The sequence below is a fragment of the Argentina silus genome (assembly GCF_951799395.1).
Source record: "Argentina silus genome assembly, chromosome: 2".
Taxonomy (NCBI): Eukaryota; Metazoa; Chordata; class Actinopteri; order Argentiniformes; family Argentinidae; genus Argentina; species Argentina silus.
The window spans coordinates 8,720,036-8,746,860 of NC_139656.1; the positions used below are offsets into that span (position 1 = coordinate 8,720,036).

Consider the following 26,825-nt stretch of genomic DNA (forward strand, 5'->3'; position numbering starts at 1 on the left):
GAGCTCAGAAAGTCTGTGGTTGAAAAATGATCGAAACGTCACTGACGTAACGCACAGGAACGCCCTCATGACTTAACGCACAGGAACGCCCGTCTGCAGAACGCGGAAATAAAAACATGAATGTGGTCTCCGGCGTCATCTTCTACTTTCGAAGGGTCTTTTACATCTGTAAATTGGGTAGCAGTTTGTCTACAATGCAGTAGTATCGCACATTAATATTTTGAGTTACGCAAGCTACAGACCTTATCTGCGGTAAGTGATAAATGATCCAGTTCCAGAATCATGTTAGATGCGCAAGCTAGAGATAGGATATATAAATGATGTTTTTATCTCATCATTGTACCGAATATTAGGGATCACTTGTACAACTTGAAGATGAGCCGACAGCTTGATTTGATCATATTGTCCATTTCTTTTGTAGGCAATGTCGCAGAGGGAATTGAAGGAGGCGTTCGTCAGCAATCTCAAAGGGACCAGCCTTGAGGAGGTGGCTCTGGGGTCCTTTCTTGCCCCACTGTGCCTAATCAGTCGAGGACTGTTTCTGATTCTATATAAACAAGGCAAAGGGACACTTCCTCTTCCCTGGATTGCCCACCTCCTCCTGGACTTTTCCACAATAATACTACCCCTTGTCCTGTCATGCACCATTATGAGTGACATTCTTCACCTGGTCATCATGAGCCTGGCCTTTGTGAACATGGGGGTGCTATTCCATATTTACTATAACAAAAGCTCTCCTGTTGTAGTGCACTTTAAAGATACTGTTGAGAGCTTTCTGCAGAGCCATGTTCAGTGCAACCAGGTCCCCTTTGTGACCATATTTAGAGTGCTTGTCAATGTGAAAACTGCCATAAGCATTCTAGCTGTAGACTTCAGTGTGTTCCCAAGGCGCTATGCCAAAACAGAAACGTATGGGACGGGGGTTATGGACTTTGGTGTTGGAGCTTACATCCTTGCAAACGCTTTTGTCTGTCCAGAGGCACGGAGGAAGGACCTTTCAGGATCAAAGTTAAGCCATGTTGTTAAACAGCTCTTGTCTGTCTGGCCCCTGGTTTTTCTTGGCATGGCAAGGCTGGTGAGCCTCAAAATAACTGGCTACCACGAGCATGTATCAGAGTATGGTGTACATTGGAATTTCTTCTTCACACTAGCCATAGTCAGGGTGGTGGCCTCTGTGCTCTTGGCTCTATTCCCAGTAAGTTGGTCATGGCTCCTGGCCCTTCTTATTGGTGGGCTTTACCAAATTACCCTTGAGATGTCTGGACTGAAGTCTTTCATTATCCACAACAGTGACAGGACCGGAGGCTTTCTTCAAGCCAACAAGGAAGGCATTTCCTCTGTTGTGGGCTACGTAGCAATCTACATGGCAGGAGTCCAGATTGGACACTACGTGATGCGACCAAGAACACAAGTGAAAGACTGGATCAGATTGATTTGTAATCTCTTGTTGGGAAGCTGTGGACTATATGCTGCTTTGTATGCATGTCAGACATTTGTGGAGCCAGTATCTCGCAGAATGGCAAATCTACCATTCTGTATATGGACTATTGCCCAGTCTTTGTTTTTCTTGTCCTGTTTAGGCAGTGCTGATTTGGTTTTAGTATTTTCCAAAATTGTATCAAGCTGTTCCTTGGTGTCATCCTCTTGGAGTCCACAAAGGAAGGACAACTCTTCATCTCAGGAGAAAATTGCAAGGAAAATGGATGGACTTTGTCTTATTCAAGCTATCAACCGTAACCAGTTGTTATTTTTCATGCTAGCAAATTTAATGACAGGTTTGACAAATGTACTCGTGGACACTTTCAGTAGTAGTAATTACTTTTCTGTGTGTATTTTGCTGTCATACATGTTCATGAATAGTTTTGTAATCTACATTTTACATCTCAGTGAAATCACACTAAAATTTTGGTAAACCCTGTATCATTCACTTGCATTTGTATTGAAGACTATAATTCAGAGAAGTTGGAGCATGGCCAATTTCTGGACAAATTATTGTATTCAAATGTTTTTTAAGAGTTGACTATGCATGCTATGCAGATTTGTTACATCTCTGAATAAAACATGCTTATTATGCCAAATTTTTATTCACATTACATGGAATCATGGAATTACACATTATATGAGCATTATAAGAACATAAGAACAACATCAAACGAAACAGAGCACTTACTTACAAAGAGAGTATTTCCAAAATGTGTAATTTACTGAACAAACTGAAAACTTTACAAAGAGAGTCATATATTTAAAAGGTCGAAATGAAAACCTCTATGATTATCTAGTTTAATGGGGTCGCCATGTTTTAGGTCCCCCCACACGTAAACAATCATCCTTAGCGACATCTAGTGCTCAAATATTATATCGCCTGGAACTTTTTTTTTTTTTTTTTATAACCTACGTCTTGAGGGCAAAGGTTACATTAAGATTCCGCCGCCACATACGCCTCTGTCGCGCTTGTTTGTTTTTGTATAAAAAGGCAACTTTTGAAATCGGGTAGGTAAAGTAAGGCTATTGTTTGTGTTTGCACCATATTGTCATTATGTGTATAGTGTGGGCAATTATTGTCGGTTTTCGAAATATGAAGATCAGTACGGATCTGCTGTTGTTGGTTTACTGTTGCGGCGAAATATTGAGTCGATTATTTGGACGGTTCTTTAATTTGTATTCGAATTTCAGCCTGCTGTGGCGGTAGCTAGCTAACTCAATGTAGCGATGTAAGCTGACAGGCAAGAAAGTTGCCTAGCTGACCACAACACGATGTAGAAGTTTTGCCTATTTTACAGTAGCGTTAGTTTTTGCTAGCTATAACTTGACGTTTATATTCACTAGCAAATTGCTAGTACTAGCGTGCTAATTAGCAGCTAACAGCTAGCGTGATGTTAGCAAGCCATGCATTGTGACTTGGCCTAAATAATGTCACTAGGTAGTAATGCGAGAATCCAGCAAAATTGGCTAGATAGCTTGCTGTTTCTAAACTAAGCCGGCTGAGCAGCACAGGGTGGCAGATGCCTACTAAATGCTGTTGACAGCTAGCTCAGCTTTGCTCCCCAGCTAATGTTAGCTAACTTATTTAGTAAGCTAAATACCAATATGTCATCATAGCCTTGTTGTGTTTAATCAACATCAAGGCTCAAGGGCATTTTAGGAATGTAAATAATCGTTACTAACATTTCACATTCAGTATAACGTATTTTTGTAAGTAGTTCAAAGATAACCGAGCACCCATTTGATGTCATGTCATTATTCTGTGTCTAACTATAACAATATACCTTAGCTATGCAACTTGAAATGACCCTACTGGAAACGTTAGCCTTAGCAAGCTATTATTGGTGAAACTGCTAGTGTCTGATTTGCTCAATGTGTCCCCACTGTATACAGGCAGTACTGCTACCTCTACGACAGGAGCTGGAAAGACATGGCGCGTCTGGTTGCGGTTTGCAGGGACGGGGAAGAAGACTTCCCTTTCCTCGCAAGACAGATTCCCCTTTACATCGATGACACTCTTACCGTAAGAAAGTGGCTGTGTTTCTGTTCCATGTAAGGGGCCACCGTAGTTTGACATCTTTGCAATTAGCCTCTTTTGAAAGTATGTCAAATGCCCAAGGGGAGGTTGCGAGCGAGAAGACTAGCTAGCTAGGCCCTTCCGTCACGTAGCATTAGCTCGATCGTCCCACCGGCTTGCTAGTAATAACCTGCATTGTTTGCTGTCTTTGTAGATGGGGCCTATCTGTCATGTTTTGTTGTGACAACCTGATATAGGTTAGCGTTAGGTACTGAATCTTGCGTGCTATGAATTATGGCTTTCCAACTCTGAGCTTTTAACCTTACTCATCAGCTAACTGGCTAGAATATATTCATCACTGCAAACGGCCCATTGTACTGTATGCTATTGCCAGGTGTCTTGTAAGCTAACTGCTATCATCTGGGCCAGATATTTTCACACTGTCAATCAGTATGGCTGCTGGACTATATGACTCATTTTGTTGGCTATGTGCATTGTAATGGACAGTAGATATTGGAGGTGGAAATGCATGAATTTACCTTGTTCATAACAGCTTTCCATGTCCACTATAGGGCCTAGCATACTCCAGCCATGTGTTGGAGAATTTATGTGTGCAGACGACCCTATAAATGTGGCCCTTACTTTCCATCCTCAGATGGTTATGGAGTTTTCTGACAGTGTCATGAACCTCGATAGTCACCAGATCAACAGCTCTCAAATGAAGCAATTCGTCCAGGTGAGTTCTGTCATTGTCACAGATTGTTGCACTTCCTAAACCCGAAGAGATTTGTCTGTGTTTTTAGCATGGCTTGATATTTACCTGAGGACAGGTTGTTATTTTTCCATCAAGCATGTGTCCTTATTTCACAAGTATGTTTTCGGTGTCCTAACACGTGTGTGTGCCTCTTGCCACAGTATCACAGCATGTTAAAGCAGCAGGACCTGAACATTGCCATGATGGTGACATCCAGGGAGGTGTTCAGTGCGCTGTCCCAGCTGGTGCCATGTGTGGGCTGCAGGCGGAGTGTGGAGCGCCTCTTCTCACAGTTGGTGGAGTCTGGGAACCCGGCCCTGGAGCCCCTCACTGTGAAACCCACAGGCGTGCTCTCTGTTACCAAGGCCTGTGTGGCAGATGCCAAGAAGCTCTACACCCTCTTCTATGTCCACGGGTTAGTGACCTATCATAAGACACTCACACTGATGTATTTTCTTTTGTAATAGCTTTCTGTAGCATACCCTATTTGTACTTGAGTGGTCCTTCTCCCTCAAACCATCTAGATAATGAATCATGAGGGTTTCTTTTACAAGCAGAAATATTTGACAGCAGAAAATATAAAAGTACACTGAAATATGCATGTTTTCTTCAGCTTAGTACTGGTAAAATCTGATCTTTGCAGTAGATGTGCCAGAGGAGAAAATAATGCTTTTTCATATCCCATAGGTCAAAGTTGAATGACATGATCAATGCAATTCCAAAAAGCAAGAAGAACAAACGCTGCCAGTTGCACTCCTTAGACACACACAAACCTAAGCCTTTGGGGTGAGTAATATGTGGCATTTCATGATCATTAATTGCTATCAGACATAACAAGATGCATTACATGACTCTAGAGAAGACAAAGTTGTTAAGCCGTTCTTGAAAGTGAAAAATGTGCCCACCTATGGGCATCCTTTAGCTCACACAATTTGAAGCTGTTGACTCATTGTGTTGGAATTGTGCAGTATTGTGTAGTTTCTTTGAGATGTTTTTATGAATCTTTAGAGAAGGGAGCACAGACAAAGTGGTAGGTTTAGAGAAAGACAATGACGGATCCAAGACAGACAACAGATGTAGCATCGTTTTTCACTTTGGACCGTTTCAGTCCCCCAGCAGGTAGGCAGCAAAGCTTGTTCATTCAAAGAGAGTTCAGATTTCTGAATGCCAGTTGCGGCAGTTTCATATGTTTGAGTTCATTGTCAGGATCATGTACATAATGTTGTTTGATTGAAACAATTGTGAAGGTGAAAGTTTACCATGCGATTATACTTTCTTGAGGCTAATTCAGGATGTATCCAGATCATGATGAATGGTTTACTGGTCATATGCCTGCCATGCTTGTAATGCTGACCTGTCTTTTTAAATGATAGTGTGCTAGAGTTTGAAACGGGCCTGAAATTTCAAGGCTGATGAATTTTCAGCGAAGCTGATGAATTTTCATTTTGAAGCTTTCAATTTATCTGATACTCTTGGTCAGGTACAGGTGAAGAGGGCATGACAGCGAATTGTGAATGTTTTGGGTTGTTTTTTTTCACAGCCTTGAAACACCCAATTCAGTAATTAAGACAAAACATTTTTGCATTATAATAACACAGGTCTGTCACCGCAGTCCTGAGCCTGTCCCGGCCCAAATCAATCGGAAATCAATCGAGTTCGGGCTGAAAATTTAAATTGTAATGTGTGCATCTGTTTATTGATGGTAGATATGTTTGGTAACCATGGGTTTTCTCACAGGGGAAGCTGGATGGATGTGTGGGAGCTGATGTCTCAGGAGTGCAGGGATGAGGTTGTTCTCATCGACAGTGCCTGTCTCTTGGAGACCTTGGAGACATACTTGCGTAAACACAGGTAATTTTCCATTTTTTTACCTTGCTTGGGCAATTGTAGCTTACAGTTTGTTTGTTTTTAATCCTCCTTTTCAACTCTGTGTTGTCTTTTATCTCTTCACTGCAGGTTCTGCACTGACTGTAAGAACAAGGTACTACGGGCATACAACATCCTGGTTGGGGAGCTAGATTGCAGTAAAGAGAAGGGCTACTGTGCTGCCTTGTATGAGGGCCTACGCTGCTGCCCCCATGAGCGGCATGTCCATGTATGCTGTGAGACTGACTTCATCGCCCACCTTCTGGGCCGGGCTGAGCCCGAGTTTGCAGGAGGATATGAGTATGTAAACTGCTAGAATGGGTTATCTAGCACATTAACCTTTTTCCTAAATGCTATGTAGGTGCTGTATGTAGTCATAACATATTTATTAGGATTACCTTTAGTTATATCAGCAAAAAAAAGGAAACATAACTACCTTATGTTTGCTTGTAAAATAGTGTTGTACAAAAATATCTGACACGTTTTCTTCTATTAGACGCAGAGAAAGGCACGCCAAGACCATTGACATTGCACAAGAGGAAGTTCTAACCTGCCTGGGAATACACCTGTATGAGCGGCTGCACAGAATCTGGCAGAAACTGAGGGCAGAGGAGCAGACTTGGCAGATGCTATTCTACCTGGGCATTGATGCACTACGCAAAAGCTTTGAGGTTTGTATGATGGCAGCAGTGCAAACAATTTGATGTGACACACATCAAACACATTTATTGATGAATTAGTGTTTCCATCAGACACAGGGCCATGGTTACATGGTGTGTTGATGTGTCACAGTATTGATGTGTTGACATATCCACAGATGGCAGTGGAGAAGGTGCAGGGGATCAGCCGGCTGGAGCAGCTGTGTGAGGAGCTGTCAGAGGAGGAGAGAGCGCGGGGGCTGAAGCAGGAGAAGAAGAGGCAGAAGCGCAAGAATAGACGCAAAAATAAGTGCGGCTTCGACATGTCTGAGCAGGAGGCCGAAGGCAAGGAGAAAAGTCTGGATGAGGTAATTCTACTCTGTGTGTGTGTCTCTCTCTCTCTCTCTCTCAGAGCAGTTTGTCTGCATGACAGGGAAATACCAGTGAGAGTCAGTCACTGGAAACTGCTCATACATGTCATTCTGCATGTTTAACATTGTGACATTTAACTAGGAACCAGACGTTTGCTACTGTAGCTTTCAAAAGGTGGCAGTTATTGTTAGTGATTGCCCAATTCTAACTCTGCCCTCTCTGTGGTCTTCCAGGGTTCATTAGAGTCTGTTGAGAGCGGATGCAAGGCCTGTGGCAGCCCGGATGAGGAGGGCAGTTGTGTCGAGGTCATCGTCACCAATGAAAGCACTTCCTGCAGCTGCCCAGACGGCGCTATCCTAGGCTCTCCTAAAGTCAAGAAAGGTAATGCTGCTCATCAACCATCACCCAAGAACAAACACCTTACTCTGGGTAAGATCAACCCACCAATACCATCATTTAGAAAAGAACACATTCAACAACTGAGCTGATGAAGTATTTTTTTCCTCTGACCTTCCTCAGGTTTATCGCCCCATAGCAACGGAAGTGACTGTGGCTACTCCTCTAGCATGGAGGGCAGCGAGACAGGCTCAAGGGAGGGCTCTGATGTCGCCTGCACCGAGGGTATCTGCAACCACTATGAAGCAGGTCAGTTTATGGTGGCTCAGTTAGTGGGTAGTGATGTATAATTCAAAGACAGCCATCGTGACCTTTTGACCACATCTGTCCTCATTCTCATGGCTGTTTGTCTTTTGTCCTCTGGAGGAGACTACTCATGTGGCCACCACTGTGCTGAAGACAAGGAGGAGGATGGGGTGGATAGCTGCGTGGAGTGCTGGGCCAACTCTGAAGAAAACACTAAGGGCAAGAATAAAAAGAAGAAAAGAAAGAACAAGGGCTTATGTAATGATCAGGTGAGACGAGACTCAAAGTTACTCAATGATATCACTATAATCTTTCCATGTACCCGGGCTGTTGTCGATTCCCCTGAATCGTTTTCTGATGCACATTGCTAAGTGAAAATGGCTTTTTCTTCACAGGGTCAAAAAGCTGAGGGTTGTGTGGCGGAGGGGAACAGGAGAGGGCACAATGCAGCATCATCACACATGTGCAGAACCAAAGAGATGTGTGCCAAGTTGTGCTGCGATACGTTTTCCAGCATTGCACTTCAGTTACCGTGGGCAGAACATCGAAAGAACATGTGCCACTATCTTGGGCCCCCAGAAGCACACATGTGCGGTCAATGGGACACCAGCGCTCTCAAGAGTCTCATGGAACTTCTGGTCAGTGAAATGTTTAGTTTAAAAGCTATGATAGTCAGTTACTTGTTTTGAGCTCCAATTAAGTGCTTTATTCTAATTGTGTGTGTGTTATCAAAACAGGATGACTCTGAAGTGACTTCAGATGAAGAGAACTGTCTCACACAGGATGAAATCCAGGCTTTTGTGGACAACAACAAGTCCTTCTACAACAACCGTGATCAGTACAGACAGCACCTGAAAGATAAATTCACCAACTACTGCCGCTCCACTGAGCAGAGTAAGCCAGTCTGTGGAGGAGAGTGGTTCACTACCACCAGCGTCAATTAGCTATATTATGAAATCTTTTTACAAGAAAACACTCATGATTACCACTGCTGCACCACCTTTAAAAAGAGAAAATTCTGAAATGCATTGGTGTCTTGTTCAATGATTTTTCCCTTTGTTTGAAGTAAATGTGATTCTTAATTTCTTCCTGTTCATTTCTCTTACATGCTGTCTGTCTGTGTCTCTATTTCTCTCTGTCTTCTCTCTCTCACTCTCCTGTCTTTTCTCTCCTATTTCTTCCCCACTGTCTCACCCCATCCATGTCCTCCCTGACCAAACCCAACTGTTTGTTTCTGGTCTCAATTGTAGGGCTGCTGATAAAGAGCACAGTGGATTTGATAATCAAGCTTGCAAGCTGTGACATTTGGGTTAGATGTAGTCTTATGTTTGTTTGTTTTTTTGCATTTTCCATTTTGTCTCTTGTCTTGTGACAACTCATTTTAGTGGAAAAAGTTGTACCAATAAATGTGTACAGAAATGAAATTATCTGAATATAAAGATTTTACAGAAAATAAACATCCATTTATAACGAAGTTTGGATGTAATGTGAAGAGCGCAATGTGCAAAATTTACTAAATAAAGAATATTTATTAATATGCATTAGAAAGTTGTTTGGTGTTTCTGTACTGTTTCTTGCAGCTCAGCTGTGTCATGATAAATTATTAGCAGCAATCAGCAGATGCGATATGGGGAAAAATGTAAAACCAAATACGTACTCACACTACAGTAATGAAAGCAGCAACCCAGGTGTCTGCATTTATTGTTATTTTTGCTGAAAAGGAGTTCAAAGGAATTCCTTGATTTAACACCACGCTGTTATTCATTGGTGCTATGTCTTACACGGTGCCAGTAGATGGCGTAATATGACAGAATTGGCCTGTCCCAAATAAAAGTCTAGATGCTACTGACAGGAGTAATTTTCAATGTTGGCTATCCTCATTCCTCATTGGTGGACTACAATTCCAGATAGTATCTCTCTCTCTCTCTCGTTATATATATATATATATATATATATATATATATATATATATATATATATATATATATATATATATAACATGTTCACGGAGTGGAAATGTTATGCAAAACATTTTCTTTAAATTGAATGCAAGCAATTACATTGAGCGAGTGAAAAAATACATTGATTTAATTTGTTCAAAGCATATATTTCTTTATTCATTATAAAAGTTACAATGAGCTCCTAGCAAAAGTATGGGGAGAGCTCGTGGACTGCAAACCCATGGGCCCGAAAAAACAAGCGGGAGGTGACGTCAACCAAAAACATAGCGCAAAGCTTGCCATTTAATATTTAATCCCGAGCGCACTGGGATTGGGGCTTCTTTACAGTGCCTTTTCCTGGATGCTGCGAAAGCAGGATTAGGGAGGGCTGAGTACTGTAACAACCCGCCCATTACAATACAAGTAACTGTTTTGTGCTGTTGTGAGTATTTAACAGACATAGGCAGGTAAACAAAATCTATCGTCCTACTACGACAGTATTCTAAAGATCGTCTTTGTCATAAATAATCCTCTGAAATGGAGCGCTGGAAAGGCAGAGTAGCTCTCGTGACTGGAGCCTCTGTCGGGATTGGAGCGGCTGTTGCACGGGCACTTGTCCAACACGGCATGAAGGTAGTCGGATGTGCCAGGAATGTTGACAAGATTGAGGTGAGCAAATATCAAACAATGTAACAAAATGTCAAAAGGAAGTGAGAAAACAGTGGCAATCTGGTTGCGTGAAGTGCGCCAATAACCAGCTAGCTAACTAGCTACTACTACAACTAGTACTAGCTAGCAATCTTCTTTAGATTATCCTGATATAGCAGTTAGCCATGCTATCTGTGAATTTATATAGCCAGCCAATTATCACATCAATGTAAAAGATATGTATCGCAGTCGCAAGGGAGGTGGGTGTGTTTGCACTAGCTACACGTTCGCTGCTTGACATTTATTTAGCCAACAGTGCAACTTTACCGTGTTACAATATTTGTCATTATTTGTTATATTCTCAGATTTATTATGAAATAATTATTGTCTAATTATACATGTCACAGAATATATAGATATTTTCCCCAAAATGTTCATGCATCACTATATTGTGCGTTACATATGTTAATTTCTCGTCAACACAGCATCACTGTATATGTGAAAAACATCTGAACAGTTTTTTTGCAGTGTTACACACACTGTCCGGATTGTGCAATTGATTTATCTTATACAGCCCTCCACCTATTCACTATTCACATGGCCTCCTGTCAATCGTTAACTGCTCTACTTTTGGGCCCCATGTCCTTGACTTTTGCAAGACTCCACAGCCACTTAGCCCTCAGAATCAATCAGAGATTAGCACATAGTGTCATTACAGCGTCTCAGTATTCCCGTAATTGTTCAGGTTACTGAACAGCCAGTTGAGTTTTTGTGAATTTACTGCCACCTTTCTTTACCGCCAAGTCGGCTAGATCTCTGTACTTCTCATATTAGCCTTTTTGACTGAGAAATAATACATACAGACACTGTAAGTCATGGGATGGTAAGGATAGTTCTAGCTGTGGATGTTCACCTAAACAATATTTGTTCAACTGAAATGTATGTTATAAGTAGGCTTTTACACAAGACTCCCCGATACTTTAAACCACAGACCAGCTCCAGTTGGCTAAATATTTGGCCAACCAAGAGAAAGATGTCAGATTGTGTGGAGGGTGAAGGAGCAACAGGCTTTCAACGCCCCTCTCTGGGACAGACTGCATCACTTGTATGAGGCCTCTGAGCGTTGTCTGTGTTTGAGCATGGGGAGACAAAGCTGGCATTGTACCCCTCTGCCATGCTCCCTGGGGACTGCTGTTGCAGTGCCAACTGCGCATGCTCTGAAAGTGGGGTTTGTAAGAGTCCATTGCCATTTAATTGTTCTCTACTTCCTCCGTGGTGCTTTTTTGTACTTGGGAAAAATTAGGTGATGAGTACAGTGAACCTATCCTAAGTCATATAGCAGACAAGACACAGGTAGTTGTAAACATGAATAAAACCTTATCCAATGTCCGATGCTCTTATTTCTAGTCATATCATGTGTAACAGAAGCCTGAATGAGTGATATTTAGGGAGGGAATGTGATGGCAGCAGAGGCCAGGGTCTGAGGGGGTAAAAAAAAAGGAAGAAAAGGAGAGCAATGAGATGGTGAGAGACCTGTGGTCGCCATGGGCTGCCTGCAGGAATGATGGGATGGAAAGGCAATTTCTAAGAAATAGCAAGCCAGACTCAGACGGACACTTGATAATTCACCAGAAGAACCGATGCTCTCGTTGACATTTTAGTCTACATTCTGGTCTCCAGCTTCGTGTCATCCCACCAATCATTCGCCACCTCTGGCCTATTAGGGAGGTTATGGAGCAGGGACTGATACTGGATGTATGTAAGTAGTACCTATGTGACTCAGACACCTAGCTGCTGGTAGCCTAATTATGTTTCTTTTAGCCCTCTATCCTACTCTGGCCCATATATAGGTGTGTATCGTAGGATTGTGGTGACAGCGTCCTTGCTTCATGGAATTTAGCTCTATTCTCTAGACTGTTGCATCTCTGTCTTCGGCAGCGTCGCTCACCCTGCTTCCTTTGCTATGACGTCATATCCCAGAGTCTACCTTTTAATAACCAATATTGTGATGGTTTTGTATGTCCTCTTATTAGGGAAGCTGGTAATGGGTTGAAAAAGATGTGATTTTGGATAGGAATCTTACATTTCAGTGACTTCACTAGAAGATTGATTACGCACTCATGTCTAGACTTGTTAGTGCCAGTGATCCCATTCAGCTTGTCACATGCGAGTGCTGTGCCTGCGGCTACAGTTAGTCTTGTGGTTGATGGGCTTGTTTTATTGTAGCAGCACCACAGTTCCCAGTAGTTGTTCAGTAGTTGTTCAGTAGTAGACAAAAAGCCAATGCTGGGCCATAAATGTGTAATATATGGCAGTGGAAGCATGTATTACTCAGAAGCATGTATTACTAAGAAGCATGTATTACTCAGACCATCCCATGATAGACTTAATTTTTGTATTGGAGAATAATGCATTCATATGGATGTTTTGGCTATACTGTCCATTGCCATTTTTCAGCAGGTTTACCACTTTAGAGACCCCCTTTTAAAGGAGTAGGGCATAAGTTTGTTGGAAATATGCCACCTTTGGTCACCGCAGTGAAATTCAGTTTGAATTTCAAAACAACAACGTCCTCCCTAATAATAATGTAACCCCCATTGCAGTGTTGGACATTAGCTGTTGTGTTTGTGCACGCATGCATTTCGAAGACCAGAGACAGAAAGTCGAATGAGCCCACTCCCCTAGAACAGTAACGTGTTTATATGCAAACCGAGTGTTGGGTAGGGCACTCCATTTTAGAAAGTGTTTTTTCCGGAACAAAACAGCATTTGTAAATGAAATATTTCTTTCAAGGGATCTCATTCCCTGAACACTACTAATTAAACAGTCATTACAACCATTAGGAAGCTTTTAGAAAGCTTAAATGTTACATACGGGACCTTTTTAATTGTCCTCAGTCCAATGTATTTTTTTTTTCACTCAGTCAATGCAAGTGAATCATATGTTCACTTTGAATCTACTGAGACTGTAGAGGAGACTGGTGTCAGCTTGGCTGTGATGAGTGGCTCTGGGGGGAGGTGGAGCCCAGGGGTGTGGCGGGTGTCTGTCATTTAATCTATGAGTGGCTGTACTTTGGGCTTAGCTGATTCCTAGAAAATGTGTGAGTGGTGCGTGATATGATGCAGGTCCAGAAGAAGGATCATGGTGTCATCCTTGGATCTAGTGTGAAATAGTTAAACTAGAATATTCCACTGACCTTGGCTTGAAGGGGGTTGGATGAGGGGCTAACAGTCGGTGTCCTTTGATTGGTCAAGAGTTTCCCAGGGCAATCTCCTCCCACCCATCATCATTTTAAACATAGCTCACTTCTGTGTCATTATTAGAACAGTCATTAATTAAAAGATGGTTATCTTCGAATCATGGGTCACCCACTGTAAGCCTCCTTGCAAGTATTTCAATCTACCCTGCATTGCAGTCAACTTTATGATAAATCATCTATGGAATCATACAGTTAAATCTATATTATGTATGTTGAGCATATTGTTGCTACATCAGTGATGATCTACTTATTCCAGATTCTCCTACTACAGCCCCTCAGCAGTCTGTAATGTTTGCCAAAGATTGCCAGTATGTAGAGAAGTATATTTGACCTTGCTGTGCTTGCGAAGGGAAGATATGGAGCCGTAGGGAGGTGGGTCTGCAGTGATAGGTGTGTGTGTGTCAGCATCTGAAGATTAAAGTTGTCTGCAAGGTGTTAATGGGTAGAACTCTACCAGCCTGTTCTAATGGAACATACGTCTATAAATCACCAAGGCCGAATTCATTTGACATGACAGCCAGCTTTGTTTATCCCTTTACAACACCAAAAGGCTTTACAAATGTGTAGTTTAATTCATGTTATTACCTTCTGTGTTAATATCAACCTGTCAGCAGAGTTTTATACTGGATCAGTATCTGTACTGAGATTAAACATTTGCGATAGCCAAGCCAGATCTTGTTCAATAAGATCATTGAGTGAGTTTTTGTTCCTTTAGTAGGGGATTGGCTAACCCGTTCACTTACTCTTTACATAAAAGGCATTGTTAGGGTTGGTCATGTGCCTTAAAGATAAAACATATATTTTAAACTCATGTGCCCAATCATAATGGATGGAGAACTACAGGAGAGAAAATTAATGTGCTATGTTCGTCTCAGTTAACAGAAAATTGATGTCATCCACCACAAAGTGATTCAGCCGAATCGCCAATGGATCTTTACAGACAAATCAGGGTATTTTTTTTCCTCGTCTGTCAGTGCTCAGAAATAGACAGCAATGTGGATGCCATCCATTGTTCCATGTTGACTGGGATAATGGGATGTTTTTCTGGCTTAGGTTTAGTGTCTGTTCGGAACCGTAAAAAGGTACTGAACTGACACTCCAAAGGGTGAGTTAGTCTTTTCCTCTCTGGCTCCACATCCCTATGGTAGTAGACTGGGACCAGTAGATTGTGAGTCCCTGCCTGGCCGCCCCCCCCCCCCTCATCTATGAGAGACGGTCAGTTTGGTGCCACTGAAGTGACATGCCAACACCCACCCCCCCTTACCCCTCTGGGTTCCGGGCGATCAGCCAGTCAGCAGTTCTCTTACCACAAGTAGTTTTCACCCAGCAAGGCCTTGAAGTGGGTCAGGCCAGTGAGGGGTGACTTCACTTTTTGTCTTTCACTTTCACTCACTCACTCACTCACTCTCCCTCGCTTGCTTGCTCTCCCCCTCCCTCTTTCTTTCTTTCACTCGTTCTTTCTTTGTTTCACTGTCTTTCTTTCAATTTGTGTCTCTCTCCTCTCTGTTCTCTCTCTCTGTTCCTATTTCTCTCTCTCTGTTCTCTGCCCCTTAAAATCACATTATATGCTGGGCTGATTTAAAGTTTTGAAGGGACATGGGTCTATGGTCCTAGTTGAAAAGTGAAAGATCCACTAATTGAGACAGTTTGGACGTATATACCCATTTTAGCCTCATAACAACATCTCTTTCTATGTGACTAAGGGATACGCTCTCTGAACACTTTATTAGGAACACTATACAAATACTGGGTAGGGCCTACCTTTGCTCTCAAAACAGCCTCAATTCTTCGTGGCATTGATTCCACAAGATGTTGGAAACATTCCTTTGAGATTCTGGTCCATGATGACATGATTGCATCACACAATTCCTGCAGAATTTTCAGGTGCACTTTCAAGCTCTGAATCTCCCGTTCTACCACATCCCAAAGGTGTTCTATTGGATTCAGATCTGGTGACTGGGAAGGCCACTGAAGAACACTGAACTCATTGTCATCTGAAACCAGTTTGAGACGACTTTTGCTTTGTGACATGGTGCATTATCATCCTGGAAGTAGCCATTAGAAGATGGGTGAATTGTGGCCATGAAGGGATGCACATGGTCAGCAACAATACTCAAATAGGTTTTTTGGTATTAACGGGCCCGAAGTGTGCCAAGAAAACATTCCCCACACCATTACTCCACCTCCACCAGCTTGGACTGTTGACACAAGGCAGGTTAGATTCATGGATTCATGCTGTTGGTGCCAAATTCTGACCCTACCATCTGCCTCAGCAGAAATTGAGATTCATCAGACCAGGGTATGTTTTTCCAGTCTTCAACTGTCCAGTTTTGGTGAGCCTGTGTCCACTGCAGCCTCAGCTTTCAGTTCTTGGCTGACAAAAGTAGAACCCGATGTGGCCTTCTGCTGTTGTAGCCCATCCGCCTCAAGGTTCAACACGTTGTGCATTCTGAGATGCATTTCTGCTCACCACAATTGTACAGAGTGGTTATTTGAGTTATGGTAGCCTTTCTGTCAGCTCGAACCAGGCCATTCTCTGTTGACCTCTCTCATCAACAAGGCATTTCCATCCGCAGAACTGCCGCTCACTGGATGTTATTTGTTTATTGTACCTTTCTGAGTAAACTCTAGAGACTGTTGTGTGTGTGAAAATCCCAGAAGATCAGCAGTTTTAGAAATACTCAAACCAGCCTGTCTGGCACCAACAATCATGCCACGGTCAAAATCACTGATCACATTTCCCTATTCTGATGGTTGATGTGAACATTACCTGAAGCTGCTGACCCGTATCTACAGGATTTTATGCATTGCGCTGCTGCCACAGGATTGGCTGATGAGATAATTGCATGAATGAGAAGGTGTACAGGTGTTCCTAATAAAGTGTTCTGTGAGTCTATCTTGCACAGTCAACATGTTACCTTTCACAAAAATATTATTTTCCGATCAGAATATCGCTGCATGAAGGCTATTTGATGAGTAATGCCCATCTGCTCATTACTTATTCATTGACATTAGTTTGACCCATGACGCTTTTCCACTGACTTTGGATTTTCCATTTGGGTGTTGAGCTGACAAATCATCTATCTGATGAGGCAATTTTCCCATTAGACATGTGGGAAACTGCTAAGCATCAACATTACCTGCCAGGATCAACCTTTTTTACTGAGCAAGATGATTTTTTCATAATAGTAAAATAATTCCCGCGCACACCATTACAGTACCTCTGCAAGAGAAACGTTCACACCATAAGTTTGTGCAGAGGTAATGGTGTGTGTGGGAATTATTTTACTAGTATTGATAGACTTTTGGGGCCTTCATTCCCTGCACCACAAGAGAAAACACATAGCGGTGTGCTTGTTAATGTACTATTTCTAAGGATCATTTGCTCATTAGTTGTATCTCAAAGCCATTGTTTTTACCCTCAGTTTTTCCTCAGTTCAATGAATCCTGATCTCGAAAAGATAGCAGAAACCCAGTAGCAGAAACCCTCTGAGTGGTGCTTCTCCACAAACTATGAAGCTGGGATCCAACTTGCTCCACTTTGAGCTGACTAGCCATAATTAGAGCAGAGCGAACGTGCCTTGGATGCAGTTGGCTGACCACTGTCATAAGAGGTCACATGCAGTAACACCCTGATTGGTCCCCCCCACACACACTTCTCCCTCACTGTGCTGTCCTTCCTGTGGTACTCATCTTTTGAGGAGCCATATGTCCTCCTGAGCAACTCCTCCTGTGCTGTCTCATCTTAGCAGCAGAGCTTTTCGCTGTTCATTCTGTGTGCGTGTGCGTGCGCACGCATGTGTGTGTGTCCCTCAGGCATGTTTAGGCTTTCATGCTGCTGTGACTTCAGCAGACATGATCAGTGTGCCTGGGCCCACTTTGAACTGCCCTCTGTGGGGACAGGAAAGGGGGGGGCCGATATGGTAAGAAGCACCTAAGTGCCACTGAGGAGTTGAGCTAGAGGCTGTAATCAGATGGATGCCTGTTGGCCAGAGAGTTATGCGGTGGACAGACTGAATTCGGCTACACAAACACTGGGACAAGATTTGGGTTCATAGAGTTCACAATTTGAAGTAGAGGAGGGGGAAAAACACAAGGCAAAAGAATATAGCCTACTAATTGGATTGCTGTCTGTTACAGGAGCCAAATCAATACACTGCATTTGTTGTCTGTCACTCTTGTCCTGTCACAATCTTCTGTGTACGGCATGGCATGTACTGTGATTTGCTTGCGTGCTTGGTGGGCACGTTGCACGTTGCATTTGTGCTGAGCTGCAGGCCATCCTGGTCCTGAGGAAATAAACCAGTTCTGGGTCTCATGGTGCACACAGCCTAACGTGCCTAACATACAGAGGCTACCATAATGTAGCTGTTTTCGGTTTCCTCTCCTTTTGTGTTAGCATGAATGATCAAATCCATTAAATGTGTCTATGGATTTGTCTGGTAGCTGAGCTGGCAGCTGAGGAGCCCTCTCTCCTGCTGTCCCTCAGGCCTCTGGTGACAGCATCAGAGTGCTTGTCCCCGAGCCCAGATGCTTGGAGTGACTGGGAGAGGGGCGGGATGCATACTTGACACCCGGCACGGCAGCCTAGTGTTGGATGCTGAAATAACCCATCACATGAGGCTGAGGAGGCACGGGGGGCAGGATGGTCCTCTGGAGTGGGTCTTCACCTCTCCTCACCCACTGCGGCTCTCACACACACACACACACTCACACACACAAACAGCCTTTTACTGTACAAGGACACATAGGAACATGTTTTTAGGATAAGGTTAAGGGCCTGGGGAGATTGTTGTACTCATCAAGTTCATTCATTCATAAGTGATTCATCAAATTACACAGAGGAACCTGGCTCAGTTGCCTACCTTATTTATAGTAAACCTCTCCTACTATCTGTGCCTCTGCTCTGTCAGGTAAAATGAAATCCCGTCATACTGGTTGCCCCAGTCTGTTACACAACACCTGGCTGCATGCACTGTCCTAACTCCACCCATGTTATAAAAGGGCTTATCATCTGGGCCAGCCATTCATTCCAAACATCGATTTACTAGCCATCAGAGAGCACTTGGACTATTTTGTTTCACAATTGCATGTCCCCAAGTAATCCTAACAACCTATTTGTTTCAAGGCTATTTGGAAACATAGGCTACAGTATTTGTTTTAGAAAAAAGTGGAATGAATGTGCCTGAGGAAGTCCATGACGCCAAGATAGTGATGTTCTTTTATAGCCCTGTCTTGATGATATCCATGGGGACGGCGGAGAGCAATAAAAACACACTCCCCGCCCCAACCTTTGGACCTTTTTGCGGCAGTCTTTGATTGTGTCCAATGGAGGTGATCATGCAGCACCCACCCTATGAGTTGTGCTTCCTCCTCACCTCTGCCATAATCTTTTTATTTACAGTACGGTCATCCATGACCCCATATACCGAACAGGATTCTCCTCAGGATATACTAGTCTAAAGGCTATGAACTCAACAATGTTTTGGGATCATTGTATTATATAGGCCTACCTAAGTGTTTGGTTTGAAGGATGAATATAGTGTTTTTAATTTCGAAAGAAAGCCATAACTCATATTGGTTGAGATGTGTTGTTATGTGATTCTCATGATGTAAGTATTAGTGCTATGGTGGGCACTAGTTGCTGTTGTGGAAGGAACATGATTTAATAACTGTAATTAGACACTTTCAAGCACCACTTCAACATCGGAAAAGGACTTCCTCTGTTTCTGTGGCCTCACCAGTTTTCTCTCTCTCTTTTGGGCACACACATTTATTCTCATTTTCTATCCATGATCTTTCCATTCTGTTTAATCCTATGATTTAGTCATTTTAGTACTGTTCTCTCTCCCTTCTCCCACTCCTTACCCCCCCCCCCCCCTCTCTTGCCCACCCACTTTCTTTGTGAGTGCAGAACAACAGTCTTGGTAATGAGGATGAAAATGCAATGTGACAGGCCCAATTGCATTGTGTGTTACAGGTGCCTAAAAGAGACAGGGTGGGAAGTAGGGAGGGAGGGAGTGACCAAATCCTAAAATAGATTGTACTCATGCAAGACAGTTTTGAAGTCTCAACTGCCCGTCTTTGCATAGACATAGATCTGGGAAAATAAGAAGATGGACTGTATTATAGGCTATCAGTTGTCTCAGAGCCGTGCTGAGTTAACCTGAGACAAATCTAATTTCAGAGCACATCCTTCTCATAGCTGATCTGTGCCATCCATTACTGATTTCTCACAACACCCTCCCGAAAGGCCATTAGCTCTGAGGGAAATATCTCTCTCCTATTGTTCTACTTATCCCTGGTTCATATGAGTGGGTGCATGATTGATGAAACCTGATGCTGAATAGGTGGGGCAGCCAGTGATGTCTCCTGCATTGCTGACCTTATGCAAAAGATAGTGTTGTGTCTCTGTGTCTTGTAATTGGCCCTGCTCACATACAGCTGCCCAGAGGGGAGCAGAAGAAATGCACTGTGATGATGCTAATCACTCTGAATTTCAATTTGAGAACAGCTCTGTGCCACATAGTGTTTGTGTGAGAGACTGAGACAGAGATTAGTGTAGAATGTATTTACAGATGTCTTATCATGGCTAGAGAATGTTGCTAAATAGTTTTGGAGTAGAAACAAGATTTTTCTTCCAAATTGATGAGTAACTCATGATTAGGTCTTTCTACTGTTTTTTTTATAGGGGGGGGGGGTTATGTGGCACCCTGCAGTATGTGTGGGTGGGTATCTTTTGTGTCTGTGTGCATTTTTGAGTACAGCTGCATTGCATTCATAGTACAGCATGTCCCAGTACCAATGCTGCAGCCTTGCCTGGTTGTGGTACTCGCATAGACAGGCAATGCCAACTCACACACACACACACACACAGATACTCTGAGGCGGAGACTTCCTGTCCCTAGTCCCTTACTCAGTCTCCCCCTTGCTCTGTTGTGGTACTCAAACCAATAATGCTCCACTCTTGTCCCACCCTTCTCACAAAAGGCTGGCCTGGCCTTCTATTCACATCAACCCTTTCTCCTGGCCAAGGCTACGCTTCACTGCTCTGCTTGGCAATGAGACCTCATCCACCCACACTACCCACACCCCCCGTCTCCTTCCCTCCCTCCCTAAGAGTTGGTACCTGTGCCAGACCCTCAAGGGGGAGTCAAGACTGGGTGAAGGAGAGGGGAGGTCCAGTTTGGATGCTGAGGCTGTGCTATAATTGAATTGGGCTGTGAACCTGTCCTGAACCTTTGTCTCAGCTGTGGGCCATGAGAAATGACCAATACTTGCTGTAATTACAGTAGTAACTACATTGTATTGTTACAGTATATTCACCCAGAAATGTGGTATGATATAGGCCTATGGAGTTGAGTGTAGTGCGTTATTACACAAGTGAAATAAGGAAGAGTCCTTATTACACTATTCTATTTGCGTAATAACACAAAGCGCTCATTACAACTAATTACAAAGCCATTACTGAAAGTCATTACTACAACACAGGTTAGGGCCAACTAAATAAAGTAAAGTGTGACCAAGACCTCTGATTCTAGCGTGAGTATTTGGGCCATTGAAGTGGGATTCACCCTAATTATTTAGGTTATTCATTAACTGTGAAATCTGTTTGTAAAATCAGCACACACAAACAAGATGACTCAGTGTTTTAGCAATTTGACTTAAAAGCTTACATAGCCTCTAAATCCTGGATCTTCAATTGAGCTAATGCCTTCTCTGTGGATAATCCCAGTTAAACTGCTTTGGGGAAGAGGTGGAGCACTGCCATAGCCTATGTATGTGACATACCCATGTCTGCGTGTGTGTGCCTACACTCCTACCAGCTCTGTCCTTATGAGACTAAGTGCTCTCATCCTAAATGTCATAACACTTTGGCTCGGGCTAGAAAGAGGCTGAGAGTGCCATGCAGTCCTTGGCATTTCTGCCTGCTACTGCTGCTACCACCCCCGCCCCTCCACTCCCTGTCTGAGTGCAGTCCAGACTGAGACATCATGTGATGGATGCAGCTGTGCCCGGTTGGGGGATATGTGTCGAGTCGCATCAGTGCCACAGTCCTGGAGGCCTGGGTGACCTGGTTGTGGTTGGGCCTGGAGATGCCCTGTACCTGTCGCTCCCTGGAGCCTCTCCTTTTACTGGGGGATTCAGGATATAGAGGTCATGGGTCACTAATAATAAAGGTCATGGTTTTAGCTCTTGCATGGACTCTCATTTCCTTTAGCCAGACATTATGTCTTGACATTTGTCCAGAGAGGAAACCTGTATTATGCCAGCATTCTATCAACATGGCTTTTGAAATTACTCACTTACTTTGTGTTTGTAATTATGTAAATGGTACATTGAGGGACGTTCTTAATTGAACAGCTTTAAAGAAGATTGTTTAGAGTCATGCTGCTGACCAGACTTGGCTATCTTCCTTTTATGGAATATTGATTTTATGGTTACACCTCTTTTCAGATTGATGCATGGGTGACTGGGTAGGGCTTCTTTTTTTTCTTTACTTTTTTACTGTTGTTTCTGTTGTTATCTGACTGAAATGTGTGATATATTTTCTGTACATTTTTTATTCATTTCAAACTGCCTAATATGTGTCTAAAGACGATGTTGTGAGTGGACTGAAACTAGCATGCATGGCTCATTGCAATTCTTCATCGTAATTGGGATGTTATGTTACCATTCCTGTAATCCCCTGTCTGTTGGCTAATATCTCATGTGATGATGCTTTTACACGGATAAAATGTCAAATAGGGAAATGACTCTCTTTTTTTGTGAACACATTTTTATTTTTATTTTAATTTTTCATTAAGTATACAGATGAGACAAGACCAGAAAACAAAGGAACATAAGACAGAACCAAACAGACATTCCCATACCCCCTCCCCCACCCCACAGAATCTCCTAATTTGCTGGGTTTCTACAATACAGTAACAGCATATATCTACAAACACTTGCCTTAAAGTGAAAATCATTTCTTTACACTTTCAATTGCCTGAGATGAAGCCAAAATGTTTTTTAGACCAGTTGATATCAGTAGAAGATATCTTTTCCACAAAGTGTATATGTATCGATAAGGGTTTCTGAGCTGCTTTTATAAAGAACACGTCTCATTTAGAGACTAGTCCTCTAGTACTACTACTCCTATATAATTCAGATGTATCACCAGTTCTCTCCCCCAGGGGACTCCATAGCTCCAAACTGTAAATAAAAGAAAAACAAAGTGCCAGATTGAACTGTGTTTGTCCTGGAATGTGCAGAGTAATGTCAGAGATGGTGTGTATCCCACTTTCAGACCAATGAGGATAGGAAATAGCCCGGGCGTAGTTGTTTGTAATGTAATGTCAGGGCATAGTTAGGTTTGGGAAACTACTCTTGACTACCTCTTGGTTTGGTGAACAATGGTAATCAACATATATCAACACAGAGGACGCATTTAAAAGGTTGATGAAAAGCTGTGCCTTTGTTGTGATTTAAATATACAAACATGCATGGTCACAGACTGACTACCTGTACCTTTCCTACCTTACACCTGTGGCTAGTTGTGTTTCCTTGATGGTGGACTGAGGTCTTTTTGTCTGTTTTGTGCTTCCAGAAGCTGGCAGCTGAGTGTCAGAGCGCGGCCTACAGCGGCACACTGATCCCCTATAAGTGTGACCTGTCCAACGAGGAGGAGATCCTGTCTATGTTCTCAGCTATTAAGACGCTGCACCAGGGAGTGGACGTGTGCATCAACAATGCAGGCCTGGCCCACAATGAGCCACTGCTCAGCGGCAAGACTGACTGCTGGAGGAACATGATCGATGTGAGCGCATGCATACATACACATACGCACACACACCATCTATCTGTAATTAACATAGTAACTTGAAGCTGGACTGTAATGTTGTTGTTATACAGTGCAATTAAAACTTTTAAAAAGGATGTGGAAAACTGCCCCCTATGTGCAGTACCCTCCTAATTCAAACTGTGAAACCAATATCTCTCTCTTCCCCCTTGCTCCCTCCTCCCCTGCACGCGTGGCAGGTCTTCCTCTCAACATCAGCGTTATCTAGTTACTCACCAAGGAAGGACCACTCACTACTTTATTGTTGATCTGTGTACTGTGTTATTATTATCTCCAAGAGTGGTCGGCCGACCCACTGTTTTTCTGAATGGGATTTTGATAGGATAGAGATGGTCTCAGGTGATGATCTTCTGCCAGCCAATTACACTGCCGAATCACTACAGATATACCAGGGTCATTTGGCAATATTTGAATGATTATAACCTACCTACTGCCACTTTAAAAAGTAGGAATATAAATGAAGATATGAGGTGAAATGGCTAGTCAGTCAATGGAGGTGAAAATCTGGCGAATCCCGAAGAGTTGTGAAGTCTAGTTCAAAGGGTTCAGTGAACCCACATAACCACACACACACACACACACACACCTTCACACTCCCCTCACTAGAAGCTGTTCCATTGGTTATGAGAGAAGGCCTGGCATTGCACAGAGGCCCACTTGTGGAAGCCTGTATTATTTCCCTCCATTGTGAGACTTTTCTTAACAGTGTGATTCATTGAGCTTTTGACCATTGAAGCCCCCCCTGCTCAAAAGTCTATCCCTCCAAAGCCCAGCATTTCTAACAACGTCCATCTGTTGCCATGCTGGCCAAGATGAATGTGTACACCGGGGTATTTTTGGCCTGTATAATCTGCATGCTGACCTTGTTTTGCCACCTCCCCCTACCTTTGGCTTTAACCTGCTGTCTCTGAAAGTCACTGTGGGAGTTGACGTGTGATACATTGGAAGAGACAGTCATGCTCAGATGTTGACACAGTGACCAGTGAAGTTCTACTTGTTTATTGGAACCATGACATTATCTTAGATTAGATTATCTGAGAGTTTAATTACACAAAGTGGCTTAAAAAACTGTAGAGGACCATTGCTATAGCCTATTTCATCCATGCTAAAAAAAAAATCCATGAGAATGTTTTATAGGGCTTCCCTGCCCTATATCACAAAGCTATATGTTGGATGTAAAAAAAGGGTGAAGGTACTTCTGTCTCACTGCACCTCTGCCTCTACAGGTGAATGTCCTGGCCCTGTCTATCTGTACCCGTGAGGCCTACCAGTCAATGAAGGAGCGCAATGTCAATGATGGCCACATCATAAATATTAACAGGTAGACAGCAGCTTTTTTATACCTAAATAGGAGTCCGTAGATAAGATACAAATAAGTAATTTTACCATTTGTTTTTTTAGGAGGATACGGTATGAGAGGAATCTCACATATGCTACTCTCTCATTTCCTCTCTTCCTTCCTCTCTGCCTGCTGCAGTATGGGCGGACACAGGATGGTGCCGAGTGCAGACGAACACTTCTACTGTGCCACGAAATATGCTGTGACTGCGCTAACTGAGGGGCTACGGCAGGAACTACGAGAAGCAAAGACCCTCATCAGAGCCACAGTGAGTGTGTGTGTGTGTGTGTGTGTGTGTGTGTGTGTGTGTGTGTGTGTGTGAGTGTGTGTGAGAGAATTAAAACTTGTTTCCTCCTCTCTAGTGTATATCCCCTGGAATAGTGGAGACTGAGTTTGCCTTCCGGCACCACAACAGCGATCCAGAGAAAGCAGCTGCAGTGTATGAGAGTATAAAAGTAAGGCAGATTGAGGATGGCTGTGGGTGGATCTACTTCTCCCAATACAAATTCGTCAGCAGGTGATTAGTAATTGGCCTTTTTTCTCTCTGCAGTGTTTGAAAGCAGAAGACGTAGCCAGTGCAGTCACATATGTCCTCAGCGCCCCTGCCCATGTCCAGGTAAGTAGTGCTCTCTGTTGTCTCTGTAAGTACTTGGCTACCAATTATTCTGCTTCTCAGAGTCAAACATTACTCTGTCATCAATACTCATGCATAGTCTAAAGCCAGGGGCATTGTTAACCTTCATAAGTTGTTTTTGTTTGTTTGTTTGTGTGTATTAAAACCTGTTTGTTTCTGACTAGATTGGAGATGTGCAGATGAGGCCGGTGGAGCAGGTGTCATAGCAACGGAGCAGGAAGTAGTTGGAGGAGCAGATAGAGCCAGCAGCCATGGCGGCTCCTTTAGCGACCCATGCTGGGCAACGAAAACAAACTAGTGTTGAACTGGATTTGGAGGGATGTGTTTGAGGAAGGGTGGAGGAGGCTATATGGAGATCTCTGGTCTGTCCCTGGTTGGAGGAGACGGTGGGCAGTGCGCCCTCTTAACCACTACTGAATTATTACTGAGTGCTGCAACATGGTCTTTGGTGTATTGCTCAGCCTTGTTAAAAACTAAGCGACTGTAAACTAGGAGAAAAGAAGAGGGCGTTGCTCCTGTGCTATGTGGTCATGTGACCATCACTACAGAGGGAAAGGTATGCCATCATTTGCACATGAAGTGGGTTTTGTTTTGTTTTGTTTTGTTCAGATGTCTTTTTTTGTAGGTCATATTACATATCTGTTTGACAGGAAAGAAAACACAGCTGTTCATAAGGATAATAATGATGATTATTATTGCATTATTTTTTATAAGTATTTTAACTTTGATTATAGGTAGATGTGGTTCATATACTGTACCCTAATCATAGATGCGCAATCCATTCTACTATCTCTACTTATGTTTTAACAAGCTGATTTGGTCAGCCTGGTACGTATCAAGTCTGCTCATTAAAAACAAAAATGAATAGTCTCAAGCACGATTCCGCATTCCCTTTCAAGCAAGTGTATTTCCCAACTCCATAAAATTGCCCACGTGATTTAGGATGTTTAACACTTTGTATCCATTTGGAGGAGTATAAAAAATAAATAAACACTGGCATCTTGTATAGAGGAAGTGACTAACTCAGAGAGTGCACATGTATACTCTCCCCAAGTGTGTACTGTACTTGTATGATACCTTAGATATTTCTCAATAAAATGAAATAAGAATTGTCAGATGTGCTGTGTTTTGTGTACCATCTTGTTCCCTCATGTGTCCTGGGTCCAGTGGCAGGATTGAACTTGACACACCTTTGGACTTTGAGGCAGTTGGGCTTTTTATCTCACCTTACACCACATAACATGACATGGCAGTTGGATGACATTTCCCCCACTCAAACAACAATATCATGATTACGAAGAGTTTTTTTTTATGATGCTTTGTCCTCATTCAATCTGATGTCATTTTACAATAGTAATTTATCATTATGAAAAGTGACCCTTTCAGGTTGCAA

The 26,825-nt window shown here is 42.9% G+C and overlaps 3 protein-coding genes across 6 annotated transcripts; all 3 read left to right on the top strand.

Moving 5' to 3' along the window:
• The first annotated feature begins 110 nt into the window (after window positions 1-110).
• Window positions 111-2,069, top strand: pigw (phosphatidylinositol glycan anchor biosynthesis, class W). The gene is made up of 2 exons (XM_083685996.1): window positions 111-252; window positions 422-2,069. The coding sequence occupies exon 2, from the start codon at window positions 425-427 to the stop codon at window positions 1,910-1,912; it is 1,488 nt and encodes a 495-aa protein (XP_083542122.1). The 5' UTR covers window positions 111-252; window positions 422-424; the 3' UTR covers window positions 1,913-2,069.
• Window positions 2,070-2,433: 364 nt separating this feature from the next.
• On the top strand, window positions 2,434-9,322 carry ggnbp2 (gametogenetin binding protein 2). Of its 4 annotated transcripts, none has more exons than XM_083688678.1 (14): window positions 2,434-2,490; window positions 3,376-3,505; window positions 4,155-4,235; window positions 4,415-4,668; window positions 4,941-5,039; window positions 5,991-6,104; window positions 6,210-6,419; window positions 6,616-6,790; window positions 6,937-7,125; window positions 7,363-7,558; window positions 7,649-7,774; window positions 7,892-8,040; window positions 8,167-8,409; window positions 8,509-9,322. In XM_083688678.1, exons 2-14 carry the CDS (start codon window positions 3,413-3,415, stop codon window positions 8,713-8,715), a joined length of 2,136 nt encoding a protein of 711 aa, XP_083544804.1. In that variant the 5' UTR covers window positions 2,434-2,490; window positions 3,376-3,412; the 3' UTR covers window positions 8,716-9,322. The 4 variants fall into 4 exon arrangements, with proteins under 4 accessions (XP_083544804.1, XP_083544805.1, XP_083544806.1 ...); XM_083688679.1 differs by having other exon boundaries at window positions 7,895-8,040; XM_083688680.1 differs by having other exon boundaries at window positions 7,363-7,510.
• Window positions 9,323-10,064: 742 nt separating this feature from the next.
• Window positions 10,065-26,547, top strand: dhrs11a (dehydrogenase/reductase 11a). Its single transcript, XM_083688562.1, has 7 exons — window positions 10,065-10,380; window positions 23,208-23,417; window positions 24,686-24,780; window positions 24,937-25,066; window positions 25,161-25,253; window positions 25,349-25,414; window positions 25,597-26,547. The coding sequence occupies exons 1-7, from the start codon at window positions 10,249-10,251 to the stop codon at window positions 25,636-25,638; spliced, it is 768 nt and encodes a 255-aa protein (XP_083544688.1). The 5' UTR covers window positions 10,065-10,248; the 3' UTR covers window positions 25,639-26,547.
• Window positions 26,548-26,825: the final 278 nt, after the last annotated feature.